The following is a 20,713-nucleotide window of genomic DNA, read 5'->3' as shown; positions in this document are numbered from 1 at the left end:
AGTCCACAAAGCCAATTTTATAAAAGGCGACCAAGATGCCCTTACAAAGAATAGGGGTGTCTACTATGGTCTTCCCTTCAAACGCTATTATACTCGACTATTGTTATATACATCTCATTTGGCACTACTGTCCCCTTTTAAAGGAGAATTTTACTCGGGCAGTTTGCATTTTTCTTTTTCTTGTTGAAGTTTTTGGATTTCTAAACTTTTATAAAATTGATGCAACATCTGTATCTTCCCTGCCCAGGTGCCCCGTTCTAAAAGTATCTTCTAAAAACACAAAGCAAGACCCCTAGAAGAGACCCAACATCTGATGATAGCTCACCCGGACTTTGGCAGTGGTGGTGAGGGGCATGTAAGATGCACCGTCCATGCTTTCTCTTTTTTCTCGTTGAAGTTCACGACCAATCAACATGATGAAATTCGTCGACAGGTGGCGTCGCAGGAGCGTCTTTTGCGGCGGAATGTTAAGAAGCATAGCCAGCGTATCGGAATTAAAACGAGGTTCGAGGATCTGTTACAAAATGCATTAATTAGGAACATCTGAGAGTGGTCTTTTGAGCAAAGCTGCGATCAACTGAGAAGAGAGCACCAAATAGCATTAAATAAAGAACGGTTACAGTCATCCAGCTGATTTATTACCAGAGCATGTAATAAGATCAGAAAAGCATCCCAATGTCTTGATCTGGCACAAGGCATAAAAAACAGATTTGACCCCAGCACACACTTGCGTCAAATACAAATCACATTATCTTCTACAGAGGCTTAAGCTGGATATTTTGGATCAAATTCTCTAAACTACACCTTAAGTTAGGCGACGGTAGGAGCCCTACTGCTGCCTAATTTAATCATTTTAATTGGCGTTAATCGGTACAGTAGTTGACCATCTTTAAAAAAACTTAGGCACCCAGAGGCGCCTGCAAAAAAGGATGCCATAATAACGCCTCTAGCGACACCTAACAGCATATAAGGTTAAAAGTAGGCATGGTTTACGCTGAAAAATAACCTTAGGAACCGTTAGGCGTCCCCATAGACGCAATTCTCATCATAGGTAGGCACTGGAAATGGAGGCCCACAACACGGCCTACATTTCCAGCGCCTACCTTTGACATTAGTTGTGATTCTGCAAACGGTGCTGCAGCATGATTGACTCGCAATTGGTGGCGTTTGATAGGCGGCTGCCAATTACGGCGCCGTTTTCAGAATCTGGCCTCGTGCGCCCTGGAACTTGAGCACGCAATTTAAATAATAGCGACTAATTGGTGCTAATTAGCACCAAATAAGGTCAATTGCGGCCAATACTTGGTGTTAGCTCCAATTTACATGCACAACCGCCCTTATTCTATACATCGTGCAAGGAACTTTCCGTGCATAAAGTTGTGCACTCCAATTTTATTCAATTAGGGGGTTAGTGCTCGTAATGTTTTGGATTGATATTTTATTTGATATTGTAATTGTTTTATGGGGGGGGTTACGTTATGTTAGTTTTACCCACGTTGACTAGAAGCAGCAGGCTAAACCGCTTTAATAAATAAAACAGTTCTCACAATAAGAGCACCGTGAACACCGCTGCCTCGGAGATTGGGCGCATACTCCGCCAAGTCTACCGATCTCAGCCACTCCATCACTCTGTGATTGGACCACTGCACGACTTCAGAAAGCGAAATATTATTCTGGTAAAGAAGCAGAGCAATCGCATTAGTTCAATCTCAGTCAACAGTATAGAAAGACGAAAAGAACTAGCAACTTAGAGAATTATTAGTACGAGGCATTTATCAACGTATGCATATTAGTGAGACCAGTAACCTATGTTCCCTCTAAGCTGGGCAGGAGTGTCGCTCACAGATTTCACCAGTTCTCTGGCAAAAATGCTTGCAAATCTGGAAAATTTATGGTTTTTAGACTTTGGCGCTCACGTGAGAAAATAATTTGCACGCACCCAGCCAATCCTTAGAGGGAGCATTTGGCTCAAAGTTAGTTCTAATTAACTTGCTGTTCTCACCAATTTCTTATCTACAGTAAAAAAAAAAAAAAAAAAGAGCATGACTATGAACAATTACAACATTAAAAACTACAAGAAGACAGTATACAAGTCCCAATTCCCCCCCCTTTTTTTTTTTTCTTTTTTTACAAGTCTTTGGCAACTAGATTGGATCTGGTGCTAGGATGTTTACCTCCCTGTAATTCGTTATGAATTCTTTGTTGTGAGTGTATGTTGTCTTCTTTCCTGTACTTATTTGGAGTTATTTTTCCTCCATGTATTTCATACCACTTTGTACTACTTGTTAGCTAAAGCAGTACAGTACTCCTTCCCCAATTTGCGGGGGTTCCTGAATTTGGAAAAACCGCGAATACGGTTTTGTAGTGAATCGAAGGCAGGAGAGAGGGGCAGCCGTGGTGCCGGCGGGTGCTGCCTATCAGGTGTGGGATCATGCTTGGTATTCTCCAACTGCCTCTGGGAAATGAAACACTCTTTAAGGCAGAATGGGAAGGTGAGGAGCAGGAAAGGAGATATCTGACCTGGTGGGGAGAAGGGGAAGATATACCAGACCATTGAGTCCCCTGGCGATGTGGGGACCAGGGCAGCTGTCCTGTTAACCCCCGCCCCCTCCCCTAAAATCCATGCAGGATTTAAAAAGTGTCTAGACAAAATCCTGGAAGAAGAGTTCATAAATCATTATTAGCCAAGTTGTTTTCAGATTAAGATTTCCCTTAATATTTTACCCTTTGCAGATGGAGGACAAAATTTGACAGCACACAAGTGTTTTCACAGAAGCACCCGCTGGCAAGTAAAAACATCCCTCGGTCTCACCTCATCCACCGGCCGTCGACGCAGGCAATGGGGGTTGAATTTGTTTGCATGTAACACGTGGATCGCACATTTAATACTGAGATGATGCAGCTGGCTTGTGACTTTCAAAAAGAGAAGATCATTCTGCAAAAGAAGAAAGCTTACTCATTGCTGTGTTTCCTAAACAATTAGAGAGGCATTTTCAATTATGAGCCAAGCAGGGCCATAGGCTCCTCCTACTGCATCCAAAGATACATTAGGAGGAGAGGTGGGAGGCCCGTCATTCTGAACATGCGGCCCTATAAGCAAGAGGGAGTGGGCTTCCCTCCTGCCGATTTGTCATCTGAAGGTACGGGGGGTGTCAGGGGTATCCAGGAATGTTGGGGGATTTGGAGGGGGTACAGGGATATTGGAGGGAGGGGTTTATGGTTTCGCAGCTCTTTTTTTATTTGGCTGGCCCAGAACGTCTTCTCCGACGTCAGAATTGATGTTGGGTGGCGAGAGTTGGTCGGCCCTGCGGGGAAGGGAAACAGGGAGAGCTCAGAACTTAGTGGCGGCCTATTCCCTGATGGCGGTGGCTTAGGGGAGGGCAGTGAGAAGGGAAGCAGGTTGGGAACCCCTGCTTTAGACGAGCCGCACTCGAGTGGCTAAAGAGAGCCGCAGTTTGCCGACCACTGAGTAGTATTTCTTGTGTGTTAACTAAATACATCACATGGATTGAATTCTTTAAAAGTTTGGAAGTCGTAAAAAGAGAAGCGACTGTTGTGTTTAATATCCTATGGATATTGAGATCCCTAATTGCCAGGGTCCGTGAAAGCAGATTAAGGCTGGTTAACCTCTCGAGTTTATGCTCTGTGAACTCTGCGGACTAATGTTTGCCTCCTCACAGGACTCTGAAGATTTTAACACCGACAACCCAGCCCACAGAGACACTATTGTAGCAGCCTGAAGAGAGTTCGTAATTGGTGTTCCAAGATGAAAACTACTTTAAATCTGTCATTTAATTGTCAAACTTGTGATTTTGTATTTGTGTAACGAAAAGACTATTTTGAAACGTACAATTTACAAACTAGGTACAGGTTTTCTATAATCTGGTACACTGCATTGTCGCATTGTTTTTTTTTTGCTATTTAATGGTTTGGATCATTGGAGGGGGGCAAATGTTTGCATTAATCTTATTTTTCTCTCTATAACTGGTTTAGACCCTGCATGTTTTTGTTCTTAAAAAGCCTTAAATCCCTGAAATGTTAAGTGTTGGCGGTGTACATGTAATCCGGAAGCTGCCTGCAGACTATGAGCTCTTTTGTAAGCTGGAAGACTTTCTCCTGTTAACTAGGAACTTTTTAATTCAGAGCTGCCAAAGCAACACAATGTGCGCGGTGCCTTAGAAATGACTTTAGGATGATTGCATTAATTGTGGAGGGTGTTTTAAGAATGTGGGTCCTAAAAATCTCTTTCTTTTCTCTTTTTTTGGTGTGCTACTAACCTGTAGCCTTCAGTACACACTGGTCTGACTGCAGCTAAATCATGTGCATGCCAAAATAAAAAGGACATGTCATAAATTTCTGTAAAAAAAACAACAAAAAGTGCATTTTGTACGGGAAGGGTTTCTGACTGTGGTTGTATACCCCGCCTTTCTCAATAGAGTACAGAATCATATACATTACAACAAATCAAACATGAATAAAACATAATAATGATAATGTAAAGCCTCCTAAAATTACAAAGAGGCTACCTGTGCCTCGAATAAAAAAAAATATAAATTAAATGCCATATTTCATCTTGCAGAAGAGGCGTTTCTTCAACATTTTCTTAAACCTACTCAAACATGTTTGCTGTCGTAAATATCCCGGAAGCTTATTCTACTCCTGAGGTCCCACACACACAAAAACAAGCTAGCTCTAGACACGGCTAGCTGTTTCACTGTCGGAATACATAGGTCATCGAGAGTCACCGAGCGTAACATGCGCTGTGGTTCGTATGGCCGAATGCTATCCACCAAATGTTTCGGTGCCTTACTGTGTAGACAAAGATGCACCATGACCAGTAATTTATAAATTCTAATTTTACCAAATGCAAACATATATAGCATTCTGTCACGTGATCACTCTTTCTTTATCGAAACAGAGTTCGAACAATTGCATTCTGGGCTACCTGCAGCGCACTCGGTGCCGATGCAGGCAAACCCAGAAGCACCAAATTGCAGTAGTCTAACCATGATAATACCACACTCTGCAAGACCGTCCTAAGCATAGAGGCAGACAAATATGGGCGCAAACTGCTCAGCAGACGCAATTTTAAAAATACCCCCTGAACAGCAGACAAGAATCTAGTAAAACCCCTAAATATTTGTGTAAAGGAGGCTAATACCATTGATGATGATTGTATGATAGAGATAGAGATATTATGATAGTGCAGAGGTCTAGAGGAGGGCGATGAAAATGATAGGAGGCTTGCGCCAGAAGACGTATGAGGAGAGACTGGAAGCCCTGAATATGTATACCCTAGAGGAAAGGAGAGACAGGGGAGATATGATTCAGACGTTCAAATACTTAAAGGGTATTAACGTAGAACAAAATCTTTTCCAGAGAAAGGAAAATGGTAAAACCAGAGGACATAATTTGAGGTTGAGGGTGGTAGATTCAGGGGCAATGTTAGGAAATTCTACTTTACGGAGAGGGTGGTGGATGCCTGGAATGCACTCCCGAGAGAGGTGGTGGAGAGTAAATCTGTGACTGAGTTCAAAGAAGTGTGGGATGAACACGGAGGATTTAGAATCAGAAAATAATATTAAATATTGAACTAGGCCAGTTACTGGGCAGACTTGCACGGTCTGTATATAGCCGTTTGGTGGAGGATGGGCAGGGGAGGGCTTCAATGGCTGGGAGGGTGTAGATGGGTTGGAGTAGGTTTTGACGGAGATTTCGGCAGTTGGAACCCAAGCACAGTACACAGCACATTTCAGGAAATTTCATGGTTGTGACAGTACTCCAGGGCTCCAAAGCAGCAACCAAGTGAAAACAAATCAAAATTCGCCAGATTTTCTTCTCTTCAGATAAGGTGGAATATTGCTCAGATACTTTTACAAAGGCCCCAGGCCATGCCCCCTTGACAAACACCATTTTAGAGAATGCGCCTACATAGTTGTGCATATAACTTCTAATTAGCATCAATTTATTAGATGTTACGTTTCACGCACAAATTGACTATGTGTGACTTATGACGCTATAGAAAGAATTTGGGCCTCAGTGTCCATCCAGCCCTAGGTGGGCCCCCAGGTCCTCGCCTTCCCCTTTTACCATGAGGAGCCAACACCACTGGAGAGCATTTTTGTGCTTCCAATATTATTTCGTCAGAGGAGAGTGTGGCGTTGTGGTTAGCGCTACAGCCTCAGCAGCCTGAGGTTGTGGGTTCAAACCCCACACTATTCCTTGTGACCTTGGGCCAGTCACTTAATCCTCCACTGCCCCAGGTACATTTGATAGATGGTGAGCCTACCAGAGCAGATAGGGAAAATATTTGAAGTACCTGGATGTAAACAACCTTGAGTGTGGTTGTATAACTACAAAAAATAGAGTATACAAGTCCCAATTTCTTTCCCCTTTCTATAAAGAAATTCTTTGGCATGTTACTATTAAGTATTCTACAACATAAAAGAAAGCACAACCCCACATCTGGCAATGCAGGGCAAAAAGAGTGGGGAAGGGACACCACACATTAGCCTTAAGCACTACCAATTTATTAAGAACATATACCATATTTTTCACTCCATAAGATGCACTTTTATTCCCACCCAAAAGTGGGTAGAAATCTCAGTGCATCCTATGAAGCGAAGGTACAAAATTTGAATCCAACACACAGCTGCAACACCCCCCCACTGCGCACCTTGTTAACTGCCTGACGACCCACTGTACAACATCAAACCCACCCCCCCCGTACAATTACAAAACACCAGCGCCACAGCTGCACTTCTTTTTTTGTAAAACAACCACACACACCCCGATGTCGTCGTCAAACTACCTTTTTCCAAGACTGATGGTCCAGAATACGGCTCTGTATTATTTCTGGGCACTAGGTGCATGACTCAGGCCCAAGCTATAAACGCTCCCGCTTGGGCCCACGCCACATTCTGAAAGGCTAACTGCAGCTCTCGTGAGACTAGAGAGAACTGCTGGCAGCCATTTGGAAAGCGGCACGAGCCCAAGCAGGAAGCGTGTAAAGCTTGGGCCTGACTGCCACGCTCCTGACTTGTAGGCCTAATGCTTGAAAATAGTAAGGAGCCGTCAAAGGAGGGAGAAAAGAATTATGAAAGGTACGGGTTAAAAAAAAAAAAAGGTACAAGGCGGGGTATGATTAAAAAGGTAAAAGGGGGGGTATGAATAAAAAGGTACAAGAGGTGTATGAATAAAAAGGTACAAGAGGTGTATGAATAAAAAGGTACAAGGGGGGGTATGATTAAAAAGGTACAAGAGGTGTGTGATTAAAAAAGGTACAAGAGGTGTATGAATAAAAAGGTACAAGGGGGGGTATAATTAAAAAGGTACAAGAGGTGTATGAATAAAAAGGTACAAGGGGGGTAAGATTAAAAAGGTACAAGGGGGGGAATGATTAAAAAGATGCAAGGGGTGTATGAATAAAAAGGTACAAGGGGGGGCATGATTAAAAAGGTACAAGAGGTGTATGAATAAAAAGGTACAAGGGGGGGTATGATTAAAAAGATACAAGAGGTGTATGAATAAAAAGGTACAAGGGGGGGTATGATTAAAAAGGTACAAGGGGGTATGAATTAAAAAGGTACAAGGGGGGTATGATTAAAAAGGTACAAGGGGTGTATGAATTAAAAAGGTACAAGGGGGGTATGATTAAAAAGGTACAAGGGGGGTATGATTAAAAAGGTACAAGGGGGGTATGATTAAAAAGGTACAAGGGGGGTATGATAAAAAGGTACAAGGGTGTATGAATAAAAAGGTACAAGGGGGGTATGATTAAAAAGGTACAAGGGGGGTATGATTAAAAAGGTACAAGGGGGGTATGATTAAAAAGGTACAAGGGGGGTATGATTAAAAAGGTACAAGGGGGTATGATTAAAAAGGTACAAGAGGGGTATGATTAAAAAGGTACAAGAGGGGTATGATTAAAAAGGTACAAGAGGTGTATGAATAAAAAGGTACAAGGGGGGTATGATTAAAAAGGTACAAGGGGGGTATGATTAAAAAGGTACAAGAGGTGTATGAATAAAAAGGTACAAGGGGGGTATGATTAAAAAGGTACAAGGGGGGTATGATTAAAAAGGTACAAGAGGTGTATGAATAAAAAGGTACAAGAGGTGTATGAATAAAAAGGTACAAGGGGGGTATGATTAAAAAGGTACAAGAGGTGTATGAATAAAAAGGTACAAGGGGGGGTATGATTAAAAAGGTACAAGAGGGGTATGATTAAAAAGGTACAAAGGGGGGTATGATTAAAAAGGTACAAGGGGGGTATGATTAAAAAGGTACAAGGGGGGTATGATTAAAAAGGTACAAGAGGTGTATGAATAAAAAGGTACAAGGGGTGTATGATTAAAAAGGTACAAGGGGGGGTATGATTAAAAAGGTACAAGAGGTATATGAATAAAAAGGTACAAGGTGGGTATGAATAAAAAGGTACAAGAGGTGTATGATTAAAAAGGTACAAGGGGGGTATGATTAAAAAGGTACAAGGGGGGTATGATTAAAAAGGTACAAGAGGTGTATGAATAAAAAGGTACAAGGGGGGTATGATTAAAAAGGTACAAGGGGGGGTATGATTAAAAAGGTACAAGAGGTGTATGAATAAAAAGGTACAAGGGGGTATGATTAAAAAGGTACAAGGGGGGTATGATTAAAAAGGTACAAGGGGGTATGAATAAAAAGGTACAAGGGGGGTATGATTAAAAAGGTACAAGAGGTGTATGAATAAAAAGGTACAAGGGGGGTATGATTAAAAAGGTACAAGGGGGGTATGATTAAAAAGGTACAAGGGGGTATGATTAAAAAGGTACAAGGGGGGTATGATTAAAAAGGTACAAGAGGGGTATGAATTAAAAAGGTACAAGGGGGGTATGATTAAAAAGGTACAAGGGGGTATGATTAAAAAGGTACAAGAGGTGTATGAATAAAAAGGTACAAGGGGGGTATGATTAAAAAGGTACAAGAGGTGTATGAATAAAAAGGTACAAGGGGGGTATGATTAAAAAGGTACAAGGGGGGTATGATTAAAAAGGTACAAGGGGGGTATGAATTAAAAAGGTACAAGGGGGGTATGATTAAAAAGGTACAAGGGGGGTATGATTAAAAAGGTACAAGGGGGGTATGATTAAAAAGGTACAAGGGGGGTATGATTAAAAAGGTACAAGAGGTGTATGAATAAAAAGGTACAAGGGGGGTATGATTAAAAAGGTACAAGGGGGGTATGATTAAAAAGGTACAAGAGGTGGTATGATTAAAAAGGTACAAGGGGGGTATGATTAAAAAGGTACAAGGGGGGTATGATTAAAAAGGTACAAGGGGGGTATGATTAAAAAGGTACAAGGGGTGTATGAATAAAAAGGTACAAGGGGGGTATGATTAAAAAGGTACAAGGGGGTATGATTAAAAAGGTACAAGAGGGGTATGAATTAAAAAGGTACAAGGGGGGTATGATTAAAAAGGTACAAGAGGTGTATGAATAAAAAGGTACAAGGGGGGTATGATTAAAAAGGTACAAGGGGGGTATGATTAAAAAGGTACAAGGGGGGTATGATTAAAAAGGTACAAGGGGGGTATGATTAAAAAGGTACAAGGGGGTATGATTAAAAAGGTACAAGGGGGTGTATGATTAAAAAGGTACAAGGGGGGTATGATTAAAAAGGTACAAGGGGGTATGATTAAAAAGGTAAAAGGGGGGTATGATTAAAAAGGTACAAGGGGGTATGATTAAAAAGGTACAAGAGGTGTATGAATAAAAAGGTACAAGGGGGGTATGATTAAAAAGGTACAAGGGGGTATGATTAAAAAGGTACAAGAGGTGTATGAATAAAAAGGTACAAGGGGGGGTATGATTAAAAAGGTACAAGGGGGGTATGATTAAAAAGGTACAAGAGGGGTATGAATAAAAAGGTACAAGGGGGGTATGATTAAAAAGGTACAAGAGGGGTATGATTAAAAAGGTACAAGGGGGGTATGATTAAAAAGGTACAAGAGGTGTATGAATTAAAAAGGTACAAGGGGGGTATGATTAAAAAGGTACAAGGGGGGTATGATTAAAAAGGTACAAGAGGGGTATGAATAACTCATTGCACACACAAACAATTATGAAGAATTCAGGAAACACCTAAAAACTTACCTATTCGTGAAACACCTAGGCAACGAACCGGAACAACAACCCACCTCGTAACATCATCACATAACTAAACTCGCAAAGTGTTAACCACAACCCTAATCACTATCTACGAACACTCTATTCAAGTCACGAATATCTCTACTTCTGCGCAAACAGCTTGGCACTTCCTGGCCTTGCAACACACAAACTGTTGTTAACATTATTAATATTATCAGATGTAGACTGCATGGTACGAGATGTATACTGCTATACTCTTTAATTCATTGTAAGTAAAGTTTCTCTTTATTATATTGAGATGTACACTGCTAAACTCCTTAATTCATTGTAAGTAAAGCTTCTGTTTATTGTATTTACATGTTCTTTTATTGTATTTACATTCTCTTTTACTGTAAACCGCCTAGAAGTCGCAAGATAGCTGGCGGTATATAAAAAAAAAGTTATTATTATTAAAAGGTACAAGAGGTGGTATGATTAAAAAGGTACAAGGGGTGTATGATTAAAAAGGTACAAGGGGGGGTATGATTAAAAAGGTACAAGAGGGGTATGAATTAAAAAGGTACAAGGGGGGTATGATTAAAAAGGTACAAGGGGGGTATGATTAAAAAGGTACAAGGGGGGTATGATTAAAAAGGTACAAGGGGGGGTATGATTAAAAAGGTACAAGGGGGTATGATTAAAAAGGTACAAGGGGGGTATGATTAAAAAGGTACAAGAGGTGGTATGAATAAAAAGGTACAAGGGGGGTATGATTAAAAAGGTACAAGGGGGGGTATGATTAAAAAGGTACAAGAGGTGTATGAATAAAAAGGTACAAGGGGGGTATGATTAAAAAGGTACAAGAGGTGGTATGAATAAAAAGGTACAAGGGGGGTATGATTAAAAAGGTACAAGGGGGGGTATGATTAAAAAGGTACAAGAGGTGTATGAATAAAAAGGTACAAGGGGGGTATGATTAAAAAGGTACAAGGGGTGTATGAATAAAAAGGTACAAGGGGGGTATGATTAAAAAGGTACAAGGGGGGTATGATTAAAAAGGTACAAGGGGGGTATGATTAAAAAGGTACAAGGGGGGTATGATTAAAAAGGTACAAGGGGGTATGATTAAAAAGGTACAAGGGGGGTATGATTAAAAAGGTACAAGAGGGGTATGAATTAAAAAGGTACAAGGGGGGGTATGATTAAAAAGGTACAAGAGGGTGTATGATTAAAAAGGTACAAGGAGGGGTATGATTAAAAAGGTACAAGAGGTGTATGAATAAAAAGGTACAAGGGGGGTATGATTAAAAAGGTACAAGGGGGGTATGATTAAAAAGGTACAAGAGGTGTATGAATAAAAAGGTACAAGGGGGGTATGATTAAAAAGGTACAAGGGGGGTATGATTAAAAAGGTACAAGAGGTGTATGAATAAAAAGGTACAAGGGGGGTATGATTAAAAAGGTACAAGGGGGGTATGATTAAAAAGGTACAAGGGGGGTATGATTAAAAAGGTACAAGGGGGGTATGATTAAAAAGGTACAAGGGGGGTATGATTAAAAAGGTACAAGGGGGGGTATGATTAAAAAGGTACAAGAGGTGTATGAATAAAAAGGTACAAGGGGGGTATGATTAAAAAGGTACAAGAGGTGTATGAATAAAAAGGTACAAGGGGGGTATGATTAAAAAGGTACAAGGGGGGTATGATTAAAAAGGTACAAGGGGGGTATGATTAAAAAGGTACAAGAGGGGTATGAATAAAAAAGGTACAAGGGGGGTATGATTAAAAAGGTACAAGGGGGGTATGATTAAAAAGGTACAAGGGGGGTATGATTAAAAAGGTACAAGGGGGGTATGATTAAAAAGGTACAAGGGGGTATGATTAAAAAGGTACAAGGGGGGTATGATTAAAAAGGTACAAGAGGGGGGTATGAATAAAAAGGTACAAGGGGGGTATGATTAAAAAGGTACAAGGGGGGTATGATTAAAAAGGTACAAGGGGGGTATGATTAAAAAGGTACAAGGGGGGTATGATTAAAAAGGTACAAGGAGGTGTATGATTAAAAAGGTACAAGGGGGTATGATTAAAAAGGTACAAGGGGGGTATGATTAAAAAGGTACAAGAGGTGTATGATAAAAAGGTACAAGGGGGGTATGATTAAAAAGGTACAAGGGGGGTATGATAAAAGGTACAAGGGGGTATGATTAAAAAGGTACAAGGGGGGTATGATTAAAAAGGTACAAGGGGGGTATGATTAAAAAGGTACAAGGGGGGTATGATTAAAAAGGTACAAGAGGTGTATGAATAAAAAGGTACAAGGGGGGTATGATTAAAAAGGTACAAGGGGGGTATGATTAAAAAGGTACAAGAGGTGGTATGAATTAAAAAGGTACAAGGGGGGTATGATTAAAAAGGTACAAGGGGGGTATGATTAAAAAGGTACAAGGGGGGTATGATTAAAAAGGTACAAGGGGGGTATGATTAAAAAGGTACAAGGGGGGTATGATTAAAAAGGTACAAGAGGTGTATGAATAAAAAGGTACAAGGGGGGTATGATTAAAAAGGTACAAGGGGGGTATGATTAAAAAGGTACAAGGAGGGTATGAATTAAAAAGGTACAAGGGGGGTATGATTAAAAAGGTACAAGGGGGGTATGATTAAAAAGGTACAAGGGGGGTATGATTAAAAAGGTACAAGGGGGGTATGATTAAAAAGGTACAAGGGGGTATGATTAAAAAGGTACAAGGGGGGTATGATTAAAAAGGTACAAGGAGTGTATGATTAAAAAGGTACAAGGGGGGTATGATTAAAAAGGTACAAGGGGGGTATGATTAAAAAGGTACAAGGGGGGTATGATTAAAAAGGTACAAGGGGGGTATGATTAAAAAGGTACAAGAGGGGTATGAATTAAAAAGGTACAAGGGGGGTATGATTAAAAAGGTACAAGGGGGGTATGATTAAAAAGGTACAAGGGGGGTATGATTAAAAAGGTACAAGGGGGGTATGATTAAAAAGGTACAAGGGGGGTATGATTAAAAAGGTCAACTGAGGTGTATGAATTATAAAAAGGTATAAGTGGGTAGGATAACCGGAACAACAACCCACCTCGTAACATCATCACATAACTAAACTCGCAAAGTGTTAACCACAACCCCTAATCACTATCTACGAACACTCTATTCAAGTCACGGAATATCTCTACTTCTGCGCAAACAGCTTGGCACTTCCTGCCTTGCAACACACAAACTGTTGTTAACATTATTAATATTATCAGATGTAGACTGCATGTACGAGATGTATACTGCTATACTCTTTAATTCATTGTAAGTAAAGTTTCTCTTTATTATATTGAGATGTACACTGCTAAACTCCTTAATTCATTGTAAGTAAAGCTTCTGTTTATTGTATTTACATGTTTCTTTTATTGTATTCATTCTCTTTTACTGTAAACCGCCTAGAAGTCGCAAGATAGCTGCGGTATATAAAAAAAAAAGTTATTATTATTATTATTATTATTATTATTAAAAAGGTACAATAGGTGTATGAATTAAAAAGGTACAAGGGGGGTATGATTAAAAAGGTACAAGGGGGGTATGATTAAAAAGGTACAAGGGGGTATGATTAAAAAGGTACAAGGGGGGTATGATTAAAAAGGTACAAGGGGGGTATGATTAAAAAGGTACAAGAGGTGTATGAATTAAAAAGGTACAAGGGGGGTATGATTAAAAAGGTACAAGGGGGGTATGATTAAAAAGGTACAAGGGGTGTATGATTAAAAAGGTACAAGGGGGGTATGATTAAAAAGGTACAAGGGGGGTATGATTAAAAAGGTACAAGGGGGGTATGATTAAAAAGGTACAAGGGGGTATGATTAAAAAGGTACAAGGGGGGTATGATTAAAAAGGTACAAGGGGGGTATGATTAAAAAGGTACAAGGGGGGTATGATTAAAAAGGTACAAGGGGGGTATGATTAAAAAGGTACAAGAGGTGTATGAATAAAAAGGTACAAGGGGGGTATGATTAAAAAGGTACAAGGGGGGTATGATTAAAAAGGTACAAGGGGGTATGATAAAAAGGTACAAGGGGGGTATGATTAAAAAGGTACAAGGGGGTATGATTAAAAAGGTACAAGGGGGGTATGATTAAAAAGGTACAAGGGGGTATGATTAAAAAGGTACAAGGGGGGGTATGATTAAAAAGGTACAAGGGGGGTATGATAAAAAGGTACAAGGGGGTATGATTAAAAAAGGTACAAGGGGGGTATGATTAAAAAGGTACAAGGGGGGTATGATTAAAAAGGTACAAGGGGGTATGATTAAAAAAGGTACAAGGGGGGTATGATTAAAAAGGTACAAGGGGGGTATGATTAAAAAGGTACAAGGAGGGGTATGATTAAAAAGGTACAAGGGGTGTATGATTAAAAAGGTACAAGGGGGGTATGATTAAAAAAGGTACAAGAGGGTTATGAATAAAAAGGTACAAGGGGGGTATGATTAAAAAGGTACAAGAGGGGTATGAATTAAAAAGGTACAAGGGGGGTATGATTAAAAAGGTACAAGAGGTGTATGAATAAAAAGGTACAAGGGGGGTATGATTAAAAAGGTACAAGGGGGGTATGATTAAAAAAGGTACAAGGGGGGTATGAATAAAAAGGTACAAGGGGGGTATGATTAAAAAGGTACAAGGGGGGTATGAATTAAAAAGGTACAAGGGGGTATGATTAAAAAGGTACAAGGGGGTATGAATAAAAAGGTACAAGGGGGGTATGATAAAAAGGTACAAGGGGGGTATGATTAAAAAGGTACAAGGGGTGTATGATTAAAAAGGTACAAGGGGGTATGATTAAAAAGGTACAAGGGGGGTATGATTAAAAAGGTACAAGGGGGGTATGATTAAAAAGGTACAAGGGGGGTATGATTAAAAAGGTACAAGGGGGTATGATTAAAAAGGTACAAGGGGGTATGATTAAAAAGGTACAAGGGGGGTATGATTAAAAAGGTACAAGAGGGTGTATGATAAAAAGGTACAAGGGGGGTATGATTAAAAAGGTACAAGGGGGGTATGATTAAAAAGGTACAAGGGGGTATGATTAAAAAGGTACAAGGGGGGTATGATTAAAAAGGTACAAGGGGGGTATGATTAAAAAGGTACAAGGGGGTATGATTAAAAAGGTACAAGGGGGGTATGATTAAAAAGGTACAAGAGGGTGTATGAATTAAAAAGGTACAAGGGGGGTATGATTAAAAAGGTACAAGGGGGGTATGATTAAAAAGGTACAAGGGGGGTATGATTAAAAAGGTACAAGGGGGGTATGATTAAAAAGGTACAAGGGGGGTATGATTAAAAAGGTACAAGAGGGGTATGATTAAAAAGGTACAAGGGGGGTATGATTAAAAAGGTACAAGGGGGGTATGATTAAAAAGGTACAAGGGGGTATGAATTAAAAAGGTACAAGGGGGGTATGATTAAAAAGGTACAAGGGTGTATGAATTAAAAAGGTACAAGGGGGGTATGATTAAAAAGGTACAAGGGGGGTATGATTAAAAAGGTACAAGAGGTGTATGAATAAAAAGGTACAAGGGGGGTATGATTAAAAAGGTACAAGGGGGGGTATGATTAAAAAGGTACAAGAGGTGTATGAATAAAAAGGTACAAGGGGGGTATGATTAAAAAGGTACAAGAGGGGTATGAATTAAAAAGGTACAAGGGGGGTATGATTAAAAAGGTACAAGGGGGGTATGATTAAAAAGGTACAAGGGGGGTATGATTAAAAAGGTACAAGAGGGGGTATGATTAAAAAGGTACAAGGGGGGTATGATTAAAAAGGTACAAGGGGGTATGATAAAAAGGTACAAGGGGGTATGATTAAAAAGGTACAAGGGGTGTATGAATTAAAAAGGTACAAGGGGGGTATGATTAAAAAGGTACAAGAGGGGTATGATTAAAAAGGTACAAGGGGGTGTATGATTAAAAAGGTACAAGGGGGGTATGATTAAAAGGTACAAGGGGGTATGATAAAAGGTACAAGGGGGGTATGATTAAAAAGGTACAAGGGGGGTATGAATTAAAAAGGTACAAGGGGGGTATGATTAAAAAGGTACAAGGGGGGTATGATTAAAAAGGTACAAGGGGGGTATGATTAAAAAGGTACAAGGGGGGTATGATTAAAAAGGTACAAGGGGGGTATGATTAAAAAGGTACAAGGGGGGTATGATTAAAAAGGTACAAGGGGGGTATGATTAAAAAGGTACAAGAGGTGTATGAATAAAAAGGTACAAGGGGGGTATGATTAAAAAGGTACAAGGGGGGTATGAATTAAAAAGGTACAAGAGGTGTATGAATTAAAAAGGTACAAGGGGGGTATGATTAAAAAGGTACAAGAGGTGTATGAATAAAAAGGTACAAGGGGGGTATGATTAAAAAGGTACAAGGGGGGTATGATTAAAAAGGTACAAGAGGTGGTATGAATTAAAAAGGTACAAGGGGGGTATGATTAAAAAGGTACAAGGGGGGTATGATTAAAAAGGTACAAGAGGTGTATGAATTAAAAAGGTACAAGGGGGGGTATGATTAAAAAGGTACAAGGGGGGTATGATTAAAAAGGTACAAGGGGGGTATGATTAAAAAGGTACAAGGGGGGTATGATTAAAAAGGTACAAGGGGGTATGATTAAAAAGGTACAAGGGGGGTATGATTAAAAAGGTACAAGAGGGGTATGATTAAAAAGGTACAAGGGGGGTATGATTAAAAAGGTACAAGGGGGGTATGATTAAAAAGGTACAAGAGGTGTATGATTAAAAAGGTACAAGGGGGGTATGATTAAAAAGGTACAAGAGGTGTATGAATTAAAAAGGTACAAGGGGGGTATGATTAAAAAGGTACAAGGGGGGTATGATTAAAAAGGTACAAGAGGGGGTATGAATAAAAAGGTACAAGGGGGGTATGATTAAAAAGGTACAAGGGGGTATGATTAAAAAGGTACAAGGGGGTATGATTAAAAAGGTACAAGGGGGGTATGATTAAAAAGGTACAAGGGGGGTATGATTAAAAAGGTACAAGGGGGGTATGATTAAAAAGGTACAAGGGGGTATGATTAAAAAGGTACAAGGGGGTATGATTAAAAAGGTACAAGGGGGGTATGATTAAAAAGGTACAAGAGGTGTATGAATAAAAAGGTACAAGGGGGGGTATGATTAAAAAGGTACAAGGGGGTATGAATTAAAAAGGTACAAGGGGGGTATGATTAAAAGGTACAAGGGGGGTATGATTAAAAGGTACAAGGGGGTATGATTAAAAAGGTACAAGAGGGGTATGATTAAAAAGGTACAAGGGGGGTATGATTAAAAAGGTACAAGGGGGGTATGATTAAAAAGGTACAAGGGGGGTATGATTAAAAAGGTACAAGGGGGTATGATTAAAAGGTACAAGGGGGGTATGATTAAAAAGGTACAAGGGGGGTATGATTAAAAAGGTACAAGAGGGGTATGAATAAAAAGGTACAAGGGGGTATGATTAAAAAGGTACAAGAGGTGTATGATAAAAAGGTACAAGGGGGTATGATTAAAAGGTACAAGGGGGGTATGATTAAAAAGGTACAAGAGGTGTATGAATTAAAAAGGTACAAGGGGGGTATGATTAAAAAGGTACAAGGGGGGTATGATTAAAAAGGTACAAGGGGGGTATGATTAAAAAGGTACAAGAGGGGTATGAATTAAAAAGGTACAAGGGGGGTATGATTAAAAAGGTACAAGGGGGGTATGATTAAAAAGGTACAAGGGGTGTATGATTAAAAAGGTACAAGGGGGGTATGAATTAAAAAGGTACAAGGGGGGTATGATAAAAAGGTACAAGGGGGTATGATTAAAAAGGTACAAGGGGGGTATGATTAAAAAGGTACAAGGGGGTATGATTAAAAAGGTACAAGGTGGTATGATAAAAAGGTACAAGGGGGTATGATTAAAAAGGTACAAGGGGGGTATGATTAAAAAGGTACAAGGGGGTATGATTAAAAAGGTACAAGGGGGTATGATTAAAAAGGTACAAGGGGGGTATGATTAAAAAGGTACAAGGGGGTATGATTAAAAAGGTACAAGGGGGGTATGATTAAAAAGGTACAAGGGGGGGTATGATTAAAAAGGTACAAGGGGGTATGATTAAAAAGGTACAAGAGGGGTATGATTAAAAAGGTACAAGGGGGGTATGATTAAAAAGGTACAAGGGGTGGTATGATTAAAAAGGTACAAGGGGGGGTATGATTAAAAAGGTACAAGGGGGTATGATTAAAAAGGTACAAGAGGGTGTATGATTAAAAAGGTACAAGGGGGGTATGATTAAAAAGGTACAAGGGGGGTATGATTAAAAAGGTACAAGGGGGGTATGATTAAAAAGGTACAAGGGGGTATGAATAAAAAGGTACAAGGGGGGTATGATTAAAAAGGTACAAGGGGGGTATGATTAAAAAGGTACAAGGGGGGTATGATTAAAAAGGTACAAGAGGGTGTATGATTAAAAAGGTACAAGGGGGGTATGATTAAAAAGGTACAAGAGGGTGTATGATTAAAAAGGTACAAGAGGGGGTATGATTAAAAAGGTACAAGGGGGGTATGATTAAAAAGGTACAAGGGGGGTATGAATTAAAAAGGTACAAGGGGGGTATGATTAAAAAGGTACAAGGGGGGTATGATTAAAAAGGTACAAGGGGGGTATGATTAAAAAGGTACAAGGGGGTATGAATTAAAAAGGTACAAGGGGGTATGATTAAAAAGGTACAAGGGGGGTATGATTAAAAAGGTACAAGAGGGGTATGATTAAAAAGGTACAAGGGGGGTATGATTAAAAAGGTACAAGAGGGGGTATGATTAAAAAGGTACAAGGGGTGTATGATTAAAAAGGTACAAGGGGGGTATGATTAAAAAGGTACAAGGGGGTATGATTAAAAAGGTACAAGAGGGTGTATGAATAAAAAGGTACAAGGGGGGTATGATTAAAAAGGTACAAGGGGGGTATGATTAAAAAGGTACAAGAGGGGTATGAATAAAAAGGTACAAGGGGGGTATGATTAAAAAGGTACAAGGGGGGGTATGATTAAAAAGGTACAAGGGGGTATGATTAAAAAGGTACAAGGGGGGTATGATTAAAAAGGTACAAGAGGGTGTATGAATAAAAAGGTACAAGGGGGGTATGATTAAAAAGGTACAAGGGGGGTATGATTAAAAAGGTACAAGAGGGGGTATGATTAAAAAGGTACAAGGGGGGGTATGATTAAAAAGGTACAAGGGGGTATGATTAAAAAAGGTACAAGGGGGGTATGATTAAAAAGGTACAAGAGGTGTATGAATAAAAAGGTACAAGGGGGGTATGATTAAAAAGGTACAAGGGGGGTATGATTAAAAAGGTACAAGGGGGGTATGATTAAAAAGGTACAAGAGGTGTATGAATAAAAAGGTACAAGGGGGGTATGATTAAAAAGGTACAAGGGGGTATGATTAAAAAGGTACAAGAGGTGTATGAATAAAAAGGTACAAGGGGGGTATGATTAAAAAGGTACAAGAGGGGTATGAATTAAAAAGGTACAGGGGTATGATTAAAAAGGTACAAGGGGGGTATGATTAAAAAGGTACAAGGGGGGTATGAATAAAAAGGTACAAGGGGGGTATGATTAAAAGGTACAAGGGGGGTATGATAAAAAGGTACAAGAGGTGGTATGATTAAAAAGGTACAAGGGGGGTATGATTAAAAAGGTACAAGGGGGGTATGAATAAAAAGGTACAAGGGGGGTATGATTAAAAAGGTACAAGAGGGTGTATGAATAAAAAGGTACAAGGGGGTATGATTAAAAAGGTACAAGGGGGGTATGATTAAAAAGGTACAAGGGGTGTATGAATTAAAAAGGTACAAGGGGGGTATGATTAAAAAGGTACAAGGGGGTATGATTAAAAAGGTACAAGGGGGGTATGATTAAAAAGGTACAAGAGGTGTATGATTAAAAGGTACAAGAGGGGGTATGATTAAAAAGGTACAAGAGGGGTATGAATAAAAAGGTACAAGGGGGGTATGATTAAAAAGGTACAAGGGGGGTATGATTAAAAAGGTACAAGGGGTGTATGAATTAAAAAGGTACAAGGGGGGTATGATTAAAAAGGTACAAGAGGGGTATGATTAAAAAGGTACAAGGGGGGTATGATTAAAAAGGTACAAGAGGTGTATGAATAAAAAGGTACAAGGGGGGTATGATTAAAAAGGTACAAGGGGGTATGATTAAAAAGGTACAAGAGGGGTATGATTAAAAAGGTACAAGGGGGTATGATAAAAAGGTACAAGGGGGGTATGATTAAAAAGGTACAAGGGGGGTATGATTAAAAAGGTACAAGGGGGGTATGATTAAAAAGGTACAAGGGGGGTATGAATAAAAAGGTACAAGGGGGGTATGATTAAAAAGGTACAAGAGGGGGTATGAATTAAAAAGGTACAAGGGGGTATGATTAAAAAGGTACAAGGGGGGTATGATTAAAAAGGTACAAGGGGGGTATGATTAAAAAGGTACAAGGGGGGTATGATTAAAAAGGTACAAGGGGGGTATGAATAAAAAGGTACAAGGGGGGTATG

General features: G+C 39.7%; 1 protein-coding gene across 16 annotated transcripts in view; it reads right to left on the bottom strand.

Moving 5' to 3' along the window:
• PPFIBP2 (PPFIA binding protein 2) overlaps positions 1–20,713 on the bottom strand; it is a 201,343-nt gene that overhangs the window by 7,390 nt on the left and 173,240 nt on the right. For 15 of the 16 annotated variants that reach the window (XR_004537596.1, XR_004537597.1, XM_033928355.1 and 12 more), the window contains 3 exons: positions 2,813–2,935; positions 1,548–1,673; positions 326–514 (listed from right to left, as the gene is read on the bottom strand). Coding sequence is in view for 14 of the 16 variants with exons in the window: in XM_033928355.1 (XP_033784246.1) it covers positions 326–514; positions 1,548–1,673; positions 2,813–2,935 (438 nt within the window). In the remaining 2 variants the exon portion in view is untranslated. The remainder of the gene's footprint in view (positions 1–325; positions 515–1,547; positions 1,674–2,812; positions 2,936–20,713) is intronic. The other variant, XM_033928361.1, reaches the window with a different exon arrangement.

The sequence above is a fragment of the Geotrypetes seraphini genome, chromosome 19 (genome assembly GCF_902459505.1).
Source record: "Geotrypetes seraphini chromosome 19, aGeoSer1.1, whole genome shotgun sequence".
Taxonomy (NCBI): Eukaryota; Metazoa; Chordata; class Amphibia; order Gymnophiona; family Dermophiidae; genus Geotrypetes; species Geotrypetes seraphini.
The sequence above is the reverse complement of the archived record's forward strand: the minus strand, read 5'-3'. Positions and strand labels throughout refer to the sequence as shown.